The sequence below is a fragment of the Cryptomeria japonica genome, unplaced genomic scaffold (genome assembly GCF_030272615.1).
Source record: "Cryptomeria japonica unplaced genomic scaffold, Sugi_1.0 HiC_scaffold_1245, whole genome shotgun sequence".
In the NCBI taxonomy this organism is placed as follows: domain Eukaryota; kingdom Viridiplantae; phylum Streptophyta; class Pinopsida; order Cupressales; family Cupressaceae; genus Cryptomeria; species Cryptomeria japonica.
In genome coordinates this window covers 20389-35709 of record NW_026729791.1, presented here as the reverse complement: position 1 = coordinate 35709, position 15321 = coordinate 20389, and the positions used below count along the sequence as shown (strand labels likewise).

Sequence of the window (15321 nt, the reverse complement as noted above, 5' to 3'; positions counted from 1 at the left end):
AAGGAGATGATGGAACAGGTAGGGATGCTAGGAAAGAAGCTACTTCTGTCTATGCTGCTGGCTCTGCTACTGCTGATGGATCGACTGAACCACCTGGATCATCTGCTTCATCAACGATAGAATCTAAAGAATAATCTACTGAACCAATCAATCAACAGAATCAACTGATGCACCTGTCCTTGCCTATGCCTTTGCATCTGGATCTGGATCAACTTCTAGCTATCTCTGAGTGGTTTAAGTGTGCCTGACCTGTGCTGTATGGAGAGGTGAAGGCAAGGCTATACCTTCGAGAATGTTATAGGGAGTGATAGCTATCTATCTGCGTGATCCTGACCAAGGGAGGGTACCTAGACTCTGGTAAGGGGAGAGTTTCTGTGCATCCTCCCAAGGTGTTGATTGATTAACTATTTGTGAAGATTGGTTTGGTTCCAATGTGGAGGTCTGCTTCTTTCGTGTGTGTGGAGTGGATTATTGCATTGTACTGCCATCGTTATGTTGTGCTCGTTGTCCACCGGTTGAGCATTGTCTGATGGATTCGTTGCGTTGATGAAACAGCCTGTCTCCTGTGTGGAGCTGGGGTCCCGGTACTCTCTGGCTGGAGTTGTCTGTTGTGTCGGACCTTTTGTTGTTCTTTGACCGACGCATAACTTTTTTCTCCTTGTGTTTGGGATTTAAGATCTGTTGTTGTGACCCGATTTGTTATTTACGCATTTCTCTGCTTCATCGACCTGCTGCCTGCCTCTACTATTAATTTACCTACCCTATCCAGCCAAATTATAGTGACTCTATGACAAGCTATCAAATTTGTTACTTAGCAAAATGGAAAGACTGACTATGGAACTAGAACAGGATTAGGATCTGGAACAGGATCATCTGCTGGGTATCGATCTCGATCAAAAGGCTCTGGATTTGGATCTTTAGGAGGCTATGGATCTTAAACAGGTGGCTCTCGAAATGGGTCTACCGCATATGGATCTCGCTCTGCTGCTGGAGGATATGGATCTATAACTGGTTAAGGATCAACTGAATCTGGGACTTAATCTGCTTTAGATGGATCTGCGACTAGAGGATCTGAAACTGCTCCTGCCTTTCCTCCTGCTGCCTTAGATGCTGCTTGCTTAGCTGCTGGTTAAACAAGGTCAATTGAATCTGCAACAAAGAAGGCTGATAGCTTTCGAAATGGAAGGGATTTATGCTGGCTATGTATCTCCTGTTGCTATCTCTGTGCCATCTCCACTGCTTCGGACTCAGGAGGAATTGGTTCATCTGCGTGTGGCATCGGATCTTAATTCCGACTCATTGATTGCATCTCGAACTGCTTCTGGCTACCTAACTTTAATAAGGGGGTTCCTTAATTGGATCTGCTTAAACTGCTCCAGACTCGACTTCTTACTTTGCGGGTTTTGCTTCGTACTTTGCCCCCTCCCCACAAGGTCGATGTGAGGCGGATGTGCGTCGTCGTTTCTCGGATGTGCTACTCATTTCTACCTCCCAGATCGATGTGAGGCGGCCCTTCGGCGGATGTGAGGCTGAGCATGTAACGTAGATAAAGAGGCCTACCTATCGAGAATTCTGCCCCCCCACACTACCTATCGATAATTCCCCCCCCACCCCAGTCTTCTGGCGAATAGTAGGGTAGTGGCACCCCGGTACTAACTCAATAATGAATTCCTCCCCCCTTTCCATAGTTGCTGGTGCTCGCATCTCCTGCTTCTGTGCCGTGGAATATACGTCTTCTCCGGCCGGGGTTCTAAAGAAAGGACTCAATTCTCGTAGATAAAGGAACCATCTAAAACCTCACGATGCCCCCGGCCCCCTCCGGCTGCTAATAGAGTTTCTTATTGGTTTGGTTCGGTTTCGGGTGGGAAGTGAACTATAGTTGAGTTTTTGCCAATTCCTAGTGCCGGGTCTATAGGGATAGGGCTCCCCGCCCCCTTCACTATCTATGGCGCCCTAGAATCTGGGGGAGTATTGTCCTTCCAGTAGTCCTTTCCGGTCTATATGATATGGGCGGGAGAGGATCATCCATCATCCATCTATTCGTGTCGTGATATCAGTCATCAGTCGTATCACGTATAGAAATAGAGAATAGAGATGGATGATGTGTGATGGATGGCCCTATCCATATATTCGACCCCCTCTAGATCTATGGGGAGAGGGACTCGACTTACATCTGTCACGCCATATCCATATATAGGGGTGGGCACGCCATATCGGGGTGAATATCTCGATGTGGATCTGATCTGTCACAATGTGATAGGTACGTTATCTGTCACGATGTATTACGGTAGGGTGGACCAACCGACTATTGCTGTGGACCAACCTGGACTCAACCGACCGACTTCATGAGATCGGGGTTAAGCCAATCTGCTTAATCTCTCTTCTCTCGATAGAACCTCGTCCCTGGAATGGGAGGAAGGAGCCCCCGCAGTCAAGTGGTGGCCAACATCCACACCAGTAACAATGACAGTTCGATGCCCATGCCCTACTCTAAACGCCAACTAGAGTCTAGTCGGGGGGTGGGGGGGCATGTTACGTATATAATCTGGCCCTACCCCCGAGAGAATAGTAGGGCTACCACCCACCTGAACACTCCGGTATGCCAGATTATATACGTAACATGCCCACGCATAGGGGGTGGGAGGGTTAGTTGTGGGGGGGAACTATTATTGTTCTCCCACCCACCACAACTGTAGGGGCCCTGCAGGGGCGGGAGAGTACCATCAGGTCCAGTCAAGCCCCGCTGCAAAGCCGCGGGGTAGGCGAGTTAATGAGTTGGAGAGCACTCCCCTGGGGGCCCCCTCTCTGAATTAAGGCGAGGGAAGGCCCCTACCTATATAACTAACTGTTCGCTCTCCCGAGGGCGGGCATAAATGATCTGAATGATGACCTGGATGAGAACCGGGGCCTTTCCAGTTAGTGACTAAAGACTCATAAACGTCGAGTTGTTGTTAGTTAGTGACTTAGATACAATGCATGGCATGCAACTCACTTTCACTTCAGGATCCCCACCCACGTAGTTCGCCGGTGAAACCAACGACTCTTTCTACTCCTATCAGATCGAGAACCCGGGGGAGCACTCGACCCAACCGGGGGTCGAGGGGCGAGCCCCCGCCAACCGTAGGGCCCTACCGCCCCTACTATCTATAGGCAGAGATAGGCTCTACCGGGGTTGGGTGGGAACTATAGTGCGCAACGGGCACCCTAGAATTCCCACCCCACTGCCATTAATCAGTCAATTAATGCGCCATTGTAGGGCCATAGCCATAGAACCGGAGGGGTAGGGGATTGCACTCGATAGTTGCTAGAATAAGCCGCCCTTTATTCCATTCCCGAAGCGGGGGTGGGCCCCTACTATTCTATGGTGGAGGATATAGTATCTGGAGGGCCCCTACTATTCTAAGGTAGCCGCAAGGTGCTTAATTATTCTGCAGGGTGATAACTATGGGTGGGTAGGCCCCTACTATTCTATGGCCCCCTACTATTCTCAAGGGCCGGGTTGGGTGGGAACTCTAGTTCGGAACTATCCCATCTCAGGTGAAGGGCGGGGCGGGTTGACAGTACTCGAAGCAACGGAACGGAGCGGAGTTGTTTATGACTCAGAGGCATTCTCATCACTTGGTAGATCCAAGTCCATGGCCTATTTCGGGTTCACTCGGAGCTTTGGCAACCACAGTTGGAGGTGTTATGTACATGCACTCATTCACGGGGGGTTCAACACTCCTCAGTTTGGGCTTGATCTTCATCCTATATACCATGTTTGTACGGTGGCGCGATGTGATACGTGAATCCACGTTGGAGGGACATCACACCAAAGTCGTACAATTCGGACTTCGATATGGTTTTATTCCGTTCATCGTATCGGAGGTCATGTCCCCCTTCGCTTTCTTCCGGGCTTTTTTCCATTCCCCTTTGGCGCCTGCGGTAGAAATTGGAGGTATCTGGCCCCCAAAAGGGATTGGGGTTTTGAATCCCTGGGAAATCCCTTCTCCTAATACGCTTATTCCCCTTTCATCCGGAGCTGCCGTAACTTGGGCTCATCATGCTATACTCGCGGGGAAGGAGCGACAAGCAGTTTACGCTTTAGTAGCCACCGTTTCACTGGCTCTAGTACTCACTGGGTTCCAGGGAATGGAGTATTCTCAAGCACCTTTCACTGTCTCGGATGGTATTCACGGTCCTACGTCCTTCTCAGCAACTGGGTTTCATGGTTTTCATGTGATTATAGGGACTCTTTTCCCAATCATATGTGGTATTCGCCAATATCCGGGTCATTTGACCAAGGAGCATCACGTTGGCTTTGAAGCAGCTGCATGGTACTGGCATTCCGTAGACGTGGTTCGGTCATTCCCATTTGTCTCTATCCATTGGTGGGGAGGTCTACGAAGGGACGCATTATAGATAGGGGTGGATTGGGAAATGAGAGCTTATTGGCGGGGAGGGGACGCATTATAGATAGGGGTGGATTGGGATATGAACTTTTTTTGAGATCGGGGACAGAGATAACCCAAGATAGAAAAGGAAGCCTTTTGGTCGCCGCTTCCCTACTCCCTCTGATGATCATATCGGACGAAGTTTATCTCACTTTGCTACCGGATATCTATTCATTCTGGCATATTCATGCGGGGATCGAAGAGATTATGGCAGATCACGTTCACCAGGGAATGACCCGGAATTGGATTTCCATTCTTCTGGAATCGTTCTTTTTAATCGTCATGAAAGATGTTTTCCCGTTTCCATCCCGCTTATTTCACCACGAATGGAATAACCCAATGGTCGACCGTTAGGTTATGCTCTCGACCTCCCCCCACCCCCTACCCCATGCTGCATGCCGGGTGGGTGGGAAACTAGAGTTCGGAGATGGAATCCAATGAGAAACAAATTACTTCCTTCCGGTTGATGGAGATATCGCTAATCTACCTCCCGGGGGGGCCCGGGTGGGGTGGGGAAGTGGGCGAGTCTGACCTCCCTCGGGGATCAACCAACAACTTTCAACCATCCATCCTAACTTCCTACCTGAACGAATCCTTCCTAACTTCCTACCGGGAGAGTTACTTCCTTCAACTATAGGTAGGACGGCAGGCCCCATGCGAGGACTTCCTTCCATCCAGCATCCAATCAATATTGTTGTTTTGCTCCCTTCCTTCCGGTTGCCCATAGAATTTGAGGACTAGTCTTCCAGCAGAGAGAAAGCATGCAGAGAGAACTTGTTTTTCCGGGCCAAACTAATAAACTAATTTCTTTCCTAGCCGAACAGGGGGTGCCACCCTTCCCACACCCTCGGTGGCTCCAACCGGGAGGCAAGAAAGCAACTCCGAGTTTGCCCTGGTAATGTATTATAGTTCGACGAAAGTCTTATCCATCGGGCCGAGTCGGTGCCCTTCCAGTTGTTCGCTCTCCAGACAAGTGCCATCCTTCACTCCAGACAAACCATCCTGGGGGTGCCACCCTTACACCCCCGCCCCGGTTAGGACAATCAACTTATGGCGTACCAAATTCAAAATGAGCTCGTTCAAATAATCAACTATCCTTTCTAGACCGGCCTATCTATCTCCTTGCTTCTATCCAATAGTTCTAAGTTGGCAATGAAGGGCTAATTTATGCTCCCGCAGCAGGGTGGGGCTAATTTATGCGGGTGAATGCCATCAACTGCTTACTAGAACTAGAATATTAGTTGTATAGGATGGTCGAACTACTATGCCCGGATGAAGGTCGTTTGGTTTGAAGGCCGATATAACGTATGTAAGGATAGCATTATGGAGTTGGAACCCGCAACAGCTCCCATCGATAACTTCTGAACCCCCCCATCGACCGGGAGTTCAGCTACTTAGTAAGGTTACGACGTTTTAGAGGGGGTCCCTCCCTTTACACCCCCGGGTAGTCCCCTCTATTCTATGGGGTTGAGGATGGTAACAGTATAAAACGCTAACATTCTTTGGCCCGGTTGAACGAACTGCTGATTGAACCTTGGGTAACCGGATAGAAACTTCCTTTCAACCATCCATCCTGAGCGGGGGTAGGGGTAACATCATGGCAACATCCCGGGTAGCTAACGAGGGAGGGAGAAAGAGCATCGGCCATCAATAACAAGGATGCTCGAGAACGGCAAATAGATTCTTCGGAGCCTAACAAGGATGCTCAGTGGGGTCCGGTTGCCCTCCTTAGTATAGTTGGATAGCTTTCTAGTTGAAATAATAGACTTCCAAGCACCGGCCAATCAATTTGTTCTTGATGCTGGTAGAGATGGGTCCTACCTATAGTTGGAGACCCCTGTACTCCCGCCTGTCCGGCGGGAACTTCTTTGTTCTCGGCGGGAACGTCGAATAAATCTATCTACTCGATCGACAACTATCTTCTCCCACCCACCCCGGAGTGAACGAGGACTACCTGGCCTACCTCCCGAGCCTCTTGCTTCCAGGATTAATGGCCTTGATTGGAGCCTACCTAACAATTCAACAACTACCAAGCCAGGTAGACAGCAGCTAGTAGAGAGCCGATCGAGTTTACCCGGTTCCAGGCGCAGCTCCAGAAGCGGATGGACCAAAGGAGGTGTTATTGTGCCCGGAGGTGGCCACCCTTATACACCCCCGATGGATACTACTTTCTCTGTCACTAACTTTCTCTTGGCTAGCCTAGCTCTTTCGAAGAGGAAGGACCCCACACTACCCGAGTAACGAGTTCTAATGGAAGGATCCCACCCACATAAATGAAGCTATGGTTATGGCTCCGGTGCCATCCTGGCCATCCTTGGAACCCCCAGGCAAGGAATGTTCACCCCCGCCTCAAAATTCTATGGGCATTAAGTAGGTAGGCCCTACCATTCTATAGGCGGGACTCCCATCCTTTGTTTCTGTGCCCCTCCCTTATTTATTATCGCCAGAACTCCCAGATAGATAGTAGGGGCCGGTCGAGTATTGGACTAACCCTGGTAACATTGCTCTCCTCGCTCGCGAGAAACGGGGCGATAAAGAAGGCAAGGCAAGCTGGATGTATTGTCGGAAGGTGCCCTGGCTGTTTCAACTAGATTGATGGATAGCCGAATAGCCCATAAAATTGTAGGGGGGGGGGTGGGAAGCTAAACTAATCTACCTCCCGGGGGAGACACCCTTAGGCCCAGCCGAATGAACCTGTAGGAGGACCGTGCAATAGCATGATCAAAAGTATGGGCGGTAGATTAGTTATGTCAAACCGACAACTCCAGCCTGGGGGTGAGCTATATCTTCTCGCCCGGGGGGGCTCCCGAGATAGGATTGAACTTCCAATATTTTAATCTGCCCATCCGGAAGAAAGTAGTTTATGCTAACCGTAGGTGAGGGCAAGGAGAAGACAACTAAACTCTATTAAGGATGGTCGGATGAAATAAAGTAACAAAGCCCCATAGAATTGTAGGGCCTCCCGGATGAAAGTAACAAAGCAGCCCCTTCCGGAGCAAGACATCCAAATAAAAGCATGCTCGAAATCGCTGATAGTTGGATGGATGGATAGAGAGGCCAAACATCACTAACCGGAAGCCCTATAGAATTTGAAGGCGTTAGTTTATTAGTTGAGCCCTCTAGTCGTCGGATGCTCGTCCGTTAGTTTAAGCTTTCACTAATCACCTGAGAATCCTATAGTGACCTTACCGGAAGCTCGTCGAAGAGAGCCGCCCTCTAGTCGTTGGATGGAAGGCAAGCTGGACCGGGGAAGCTAACTACTTCTATTTCGTTTGGACCTTCCTTCCTCCCATTCGTTAATAAACTAGATCCGGGTGGGGGGGAATCAACGTTACCCGGGAGGCTATAGAAATACTTCCACACGATTAGCAGCAACGTCGAACTATCTATGGAAGGGGAATTCCGATTAGCAGCAACGTCGAATTCCCGTGGGTGGATCAGGAACTATAGCTTTTAACTTTCACTCGGAGAAGGGGTAATTTGCATTGTCTAAGCCTTTCTCTATCTATTGGCTGGCACTCGACAGCTACTCCTCACTGGACAGCTACTCTCTCTCACCTAGCCGGGTGGCCCTACTATTCTAATGGGCAGGCTGGAGGGAGAGCCACCCACACCCACGGTTGGAGGACCGGTTGGAGTAGCTACCGATTCAAAGTAATGCGAGAAGGTTCAGGATAGAGTCTCTTTCTTTCTTTCCTTCGCCCTAACTTCCAACCGGGGGTGTAGTACTTGATCCCTTACCGGGGGTGGAGAACAGGTAACCCTGGAAACAAATAATATTAAGACAGTGGGTGGGGCGGCAGTTGCTCTCGGGTGGGGCGGGGAGAGTCCATCCAGCCAACTATCCAGCCATGGGGGTAGAGAACGAGAACCAACCTAGCGGTATGGAGGTTGAGGGATGGAGAGTTGGAAAGAAAGAACAATCGCCCCTACTATTCTATTGTTGAGGGTCCTCGTTAATTAGGGAGGCGGGATGAAGGATGGACAAAAGCTCCCATGCATGCGACCTTCCTTCCGGCTAAACGAACTGGAGCCCAGGGCCCTATTATTCTATTATTCATGTTATGTAGAGAATATGGCGTACCGGTAAACGAGAATATGGCCGGTCAACTGATTACTAGTTTGTTATCTGATTCGGTCGGCCTATTGTCGGTGACCTCAACTAAGATGCATGGTTCCGGATGCCCACTCTTTGTCCTAGCCCTCCTACCGGCCTTCCAAGCACCGGATAGAAACTTTATTGCCTGGGGCCCTAACTACCCTGATATTGTTCCGGGGGTGAAAGATGGATTCTTGATCCAATTAATAAAAAGGGGGGGCGGGGGTGGGACCTTCCTTCCGAACAATCAATCGAGGGTGAATGAAGGAAGGGGCCTTGAGCCGGGTAACCTTCCTTTTGAACAATCCAATGAAGCCGGGTGGGTAACCGGAGGGAGTTGTTGAGTTCCTTAGGTGACCTCGGCAACTAAACTAGATTGATGCTCGGACCGATCCCCCGGTGGGAGGCATAGAATGAAAGAACTCTCTTCCTTGCCCTCACCCACGGTTAGCATCGGGAGGCAGGGAGTCTACTATCAATGAAACAGGATGAAACAGGGTCCTCGAACAAAGAAGTTTCCGGGAGGACAATCCTACAACAAATACAGGAAGGAACTAGCTGAAACCAGAAACCGGATGCTCGGCAGGAAAGAATGTTAGGCCAGCCACCACCTTCATGTTAGGCCATTAGGCTGAATTCCCCGGTGGGAGTTCACTACCTGGGGGTGAAGGATGGATTCCGAGAAAGGGCCCCTACCCTGCAGGGAGGGAATCAACGTTGGGCTATCCGGGGGTAAGTTAGGCTATCACGTATATAGTGATGGCACGAGGAAGGAGATCTCGCTGGTTCAACTAGTTCGCTCGGATTAATGAACTAGTCAATTAACGAGGAGCTACTCCGGTGAAGCCTCGATTGAACCAGTTGAGGCATCTTCATCTTAGAGTGGAGGGGGAGATAGATCCTTTAGCCGGGTACCTCGAATCTAGTCAGGAGGGAGTTCATTATCCTCCTTTATCGGGAAAGTAGCTTTCCCTGCTTCCATCTCCTCGTTAGGCTCCATCGGCCATCGCTTTGATTAGACTGCAACTACCAGGAAGGATGCTCGAGAACGGCGGCAAATAGCTAAAACAGGATTGCCCTCACCTTAGGCCAGCCAACAGTTTGATAGGAGCCTATTCCCACCTCAACAACAATTAGCCTCACCCACGGTAGCTCCTCAATCAAATGGATGGGAGGGTAGGGCCAGCGGATGCTATTTCTTTTTATCCCATCCCTATCAAGCCACCGGTTTCACTCCTAAAAGCAGGGTTGTTCCTAAAAGCAGGGTCGGTTGAACTCCTTTCCTTAGATCAGTATGGGTTCCTCGGATAGAAGTAGTTAGGAAGGCTGGCCCACGGCCCGGGTAATTGACTCAACTACTTCCTTCCTCCGCAAGCACAGTGCCAACAGCCCTCAAATTCTATGGGCCCCCAGGATAGTCCAGCTATGCGTATGCCCATCCTCACCCCCGATTATAAAGTGGGAATCGTCTAACTTACAGTATAGCTCTTGATGGGAGAGATGGACGAACTACTGGGGGTGCCACCGAGGGTGCTTGCTCAGCATGTTCCGCATATAATCGAGAAAGGTAGTTGAGGATATAGTTAACCTTGTTACTTCCGGCTTAAAGGAGGGCCCCGGTTAGGTGTTAGGTTCTAGCTGCCTTCCAAGCACCGGATAGAGATTAGCCTAATCTAGCAACAATGCTTATATATCCGCTGGGTGGGACTCTTCATCTAGCTCCTCCCGGCCATCCTGCTGTATTTGTTTCCTGTCCCGAGGGCCAATGAAGAAGGATAGATAGTTGAGGGAGAGCTATAATTGCCCATAGAATTGTAGGGGCCCATCCTCGGCCTGATCAGATGCCGAAGAAGAGGGCTATAACTCCCTTCTGAACAATCCAACAACTAGAGGTCTATCCTACTCGTTAACAACTATTCAACTCCCGGCCAATCCAACTGGAAAGAAACCCTAATGAAACTACCCCAACGTCGACTATCCGCCTAATGAAACTAAGTCTTGTCGGATGCTCGGACCAGAGCTCAACCGGGGGTGTGGGAAGGTAACTGAGCATGCTCGAACCGGCTTAACCAATGCTGGAATTCTCTTCCTTCCAAACTAGTTCAACCAGTTGTCGTGAGGAGAAGTCCTTCTTTCTCGTTAACAACTAAAAAATAGAGGGCCTTCCGGACCTTCCTTCCTTGCCGATTAGTCTGAATTGGATAGTTTCTACTACCTTCCAGAGTGAGAACTCCAGGTCCCATCTTCTCGGGGGGTGATGCAGTCTACCGAGGGTGAAGGATGGATAACACCCCCGGGGAGCCATAACCTTTATCAAGTGAGAACTCAGGGGGTTCCATCGGGCCTAACTGGATGGCCGGAACTACCTTACTAATTTTACTTTTTTGAACTCCCTTCCTTCCATCCTTACTTACTTACTTCCGGAGATTGTTTATCCAGCCCTATCGGTGTAGCTAAACGAACCCCCAACCGGGGGTGAAGCAGCGGTGGCATTACTCCTCGATCGGGAAGGCCAAAGAGGGGGTGAAGGATGGACAAGGCCAATCCAACTGACAATGAAGGAGCGAGCAAACTAATTGATATCCGGAGCATAGTAGTTGATATTGCATTAGCTTTATCGCTGATTCTAAATTAGTCCCGCATAGAATTTGAGGGCGTTTGCCGGCCCTCGTTCATTCTCCTCGCTCTTTCTCGTTAGCTCCTCGTTAGGCTCCATTCTCCACCTCCGGTTAGGGTAGCTCCAGACAAGTTAGGCTCCATCCCCCGGAACATCCTAACTTTATTTGATTGTTTGTTGTTGCCTTCCTCCCTGCTATAGAGGGCTAGAACTCGATTAGTTGAGGGCATGGTGATCAGTTCTATAGCCCTACTATTCTATGGCGAACCTTTCTCGCCCTATGGCGAACCTGGGCTAGAATGATCAGATGCCGTTGAGTCCCTGATCAGATGCCGTTATCAGATGCCGAAGAAGAGGGCGTTGAGGGAGGGAGGGCAGAGTCTAAATAGTTCTCCCTAATGAACTTAGTTGAGGGAGGGCTATCTATCTTCAGTCATCTAACTCTCTATCTTCAGTTCCGTCCTTCACCCCCTGCTTCTCCATCCTGAACTTCCGTGTAGACGGGCGGGTCTTCAGTCAAATGTGTCCGTCCTTCACCGGGAGTGTAGGCGTTTCAGCTATTCACCCTCGGTCGATCAATCCACCGACCGATAGTTTCATTCGGCTGGTCCGGGTGTGGGCACGGATTCTTGCCTCAACGATTATTCCGTTGGTTCAGCAGTGGGTTCTACAGTTAGTGACCTTGCCCTCGGATGTGCCGTAACTTTGGATGGCTAGATAGTGACCAGAACCTGACTTCCTTCCCGAAAGAACTTGCCATCTCACCCACGGTAGGAGAAAGAAAGGTAGGACATTGTTTGGTTCTCAGAGAGTTAACAACCGGTTGAACTATCCTGAGGTCCAGCTTGCCTTCACTAGTTGAATTCCGATGTTTATTGCTTGCCAATTCCTTTTTTCTCGTTCTATTACTACTTCCTTCCGGAGGAGATTCCTGCCCACACCTCTTGGTAAAAGTATAAAACAAACTGTCTTGGGTAAAGTTGCCCAAAGAAACTAGAGGCCCCCAACTAGTCCTATAATTCCCGGGTGGGAGGCCCCTACTATTCTATGGCTAGTTGATGGGCGGGGGGCCCCATTATAGTACTTAGAATAGATCGATCTCTATATCAACTATAGTTTCCCACCCACCTCAGTTCTAGGTGAGGTAGATGAATTGAAGTTAGGCGGGCCAGAAAGAGAGAAAAGGGTGGCTTCCCCCGGTCGTTAATGGAAAGCTCATATGGAGGGGGAATTCTAGCAGGGGAAAAGTAGCGGGGGAAGAGAGAGATTTAGATCGTGGAGAGTCAGTAGAGATTAATTCTATTTTTCACTCAGGGGTGGGAGGAGGAAGTGGAGATCGATTCGAGCATATCGAGAGATCGATTCGATGCATATCGATGAATATCTATTAATTCAATTCATTATATGCAGAGATCGATTCCATCATGTCGAGAGATCGATTCGATCATATCGACGAATCGATCGCTAGAGATTGATTCTCTCCCTCATATTGAGAAATTGATTCGATCATATTGAGAGATCGATTCGATCATATCGACGAATCGATCGATTTGCCCAAACCCCCCTGATAGGAGATCCATTTGACCCTCCCCACCCAACCTCTTGTTATCGACCCCAACGATTATGGTCACCTCACCCCCCCCGCCCCTATACCCTTACTACTATGCTAACTAGTCTACAGCCAGGCCTAACGGAAGGAAGGTAGTAGCATTGGATTGTTCAACCGGTCCTTCATTCACTCCTTCAACTAGTGAAACCTTTCTCGAACTCGAGATCTCCCCCAGCTTGACTGGAGAGCAAACTAGATAGATTGTTCCTCAGCATCGGAAGATGGCATTCACCCTCGGTAGCAGAAATTAGCCCTTCATTGTTACACCCCCGGTGGGTAATTGGGATAGCCGACCATCCGACCGTGAGTGAGAGGCAAGTAGTTTCTACTGTGCCCCTGCCGGACAATAATAGCTAGTGGGGGTGAAGGATAGAGTCCCAGGTAATGGGAAGGCAACAGGAAACTACCCGGTAGTTGCTCCTCCCGGGGGGTGCTGGGTTAGATCAGCAACTTATCCTCGGTCAGCCGGAGCTCCCTGGGTTAGATCAGCAACTTCTATATCCTCCCAACCGTCCTCGGTTCAGAAGCCATCCTCCCGCTAGATTAGGCTAATCTCTATCCGGAAGGAAGGAAGGCACTACGGTTGGCCTAACTAACTATAGTTCTCAAAAATTGACCGGAAGGGGCGCACCCCTGGCTAAAGGAGGTTACTGGCGCCCCCCCTGAAGTTCGGGTCCTTCGGTCCAGCTAATACAAAGAAACTCTTGCTCCCACCCACTGGATGGCCATAGAATTGATAGGCCCCTCCTTATTCTCTCTAATTTCTAATTGGCAACCGGCCCCCTCGATTGATTGTTTGGGAAGGAAGTCCACTACCCCGTTCAACCGATTGTAACTAATCTAGCTCCGGCCAAAAAGAAGGATTTTTTTGAATACCCTCCCGAGCTACCGTGGGTGAGGCTAATTAACGAGGAGGAGCCGAGAAAGAGGAGGAGGAGCTACCGGGCGGGGGTGGAGCGAGAAAGAGACTGGGGGATGGAGCCTCGGTTACACCCCCTGGAGAATACTACCCTGATAGCCGAAGCATTGTCGAGTTAGGACAGGATGGAAGGAAGTCAACTAACTCGGAGGACTAGGGTGGAGGGATAGAGAAAACTAGTCGATGGCCCCGGTTGGCTGGATAGGCAGACAATGCATATCTCGATGTTCTCGCTCGCGTTGCAGACAACGAATGAAAGCTAGCTATTTCATGTTTGGCGGATTCCTTGCCCAACCAAATTAGTTGATTCTATTCCATCCAGTGGCTTCACCCCCAGGCAATAAACATGAGTTGATTCCCGCCCGGTAGTTTCTTTTCTCTCGGCGAGAAGGAGGCAAGACAGTTTGTTCCCATCCATCCATCAGGGTCCTTGCCCTCACCCACTCTTTTTCTTTCCTGCTAACAGCTTCACCCCCGGTTCATTCCATCCAAACAAAACCATCGGGAGTAGACTAACAACTACCTTTATCTTCAGGGAGGCCCTATCCTAACAATTGGGCCGGGAGGACTAGTTTAATGCAATGCTAAACAGGGGGTGAAGGGTGGAGCCGATGTTACGTCTAGAATCAACTATCCCGGTCCGAATCTCGCTCTTGACAATCTTCATATCAATCGGGGGTGCGGGCAAGGAGAACTCTAGTTACTTGATACCGGTTGCCCATGATAACTAACGTCGATTAGGACATTAGGGTAGTCCCTCCTTAGAGTTCCCCAGGATGGAGTATGATTCCCAACTATCTCTGGGTGGGAAGCCCTATCTACCTATCATTCAAACCAGACAGCTAAGCTACCTTATTCTAACAGGCTGATTAAGTAAGGGTGTGATGGAGCACTTCCTTATTTTAGCTCCGTGAGGATGGAGGGATGAAGCGGGGGTGGGGGATGGCCCACGGGTGAGGATGGATACTTAAGCTTATAGCTTACCTGAACTGAACCCCATAGAATTGTAGGGCGACGTTGGGGCACTCATCTAACGAAGGTTACGGGGTGCCTCGATAATGAAGCGGGTGAGGGCAACTACATTACTTGATATCGGTTGCCCATCTATTCATCAACCTTCTCGATTCTACCGCCCTTTACACCTCCGCATCAATCGTCCTTTCGGCCAGATTATATACGTGATAGCCTAACAGGCAGGCCCTACTATTCTAATGGGGACAATCCCATAGAATTTTGAGGCTGTCCCCAGGTAGGTCGCTCAGCAGCCCCCTACGGGCGGAAGGAATTCAACTAGTGAAACCGTTGGTGCGGGGTGGTTTAACCGGCCAATAGAGTTAATTGGTGACATCTCGCCCTACTATTCTATGGGGGATTGTTACTGTGTTGGCCCGGATATTCAATATTGGGTTGGGGGCAGTAGGGCACTAATGAATTGGTAGGCTTCTCCCTCCCTCTTAGGCAGGATCTTCCCGGTTCGAGCATGCTTAACTTCGTTGAACTCGAGAAACCCACCCCGTCCTATCTATAGTTGATGGAGCTAGATAAAGTAGTTGATGTTGGCACCCCCGATGGACAGTGGCCCTACTATCTATAGGCAGAAGTAACGACTAGCAGGAGAGGATGTTCTCTCCAGATTACATACGT

General features: G+C 49.7%; 1 protein-coding gene across 1 annotated transcript; it reads left to right on the top strand.

Annotated features, from left to right (window-relative positions):
* The first annotated feature begins 2540 nt into the window (after positions 1-2540).
* On the top strand, positions 2541-4605 carry LOC131873219 (cytochrome c oxidase subunit 3-like). Its single transcript, XM_059216238.1, has one exon. It carries the CDS (start codon positions 3595-3597, stop codon positions 4399-4401), a length of 807 nt encoding a protein of 268 aa, XP_059072221.1. The 5' UTR covers positions 2541-3594; the 3' UTR covers positions 4402-4605.
* The last annotated feature ends 10716 nt before the right edge of the window (positions 4606-15321 follow it).

Coding starts and splice junctions, on each gene's coding strand:
- LOC131873219 (XM_059216238.1), top strand. CDS start 3,595: ATGACTCAGAGGCATTCTCATCACTTGGTAGATCCAAGTCCATGGCCT.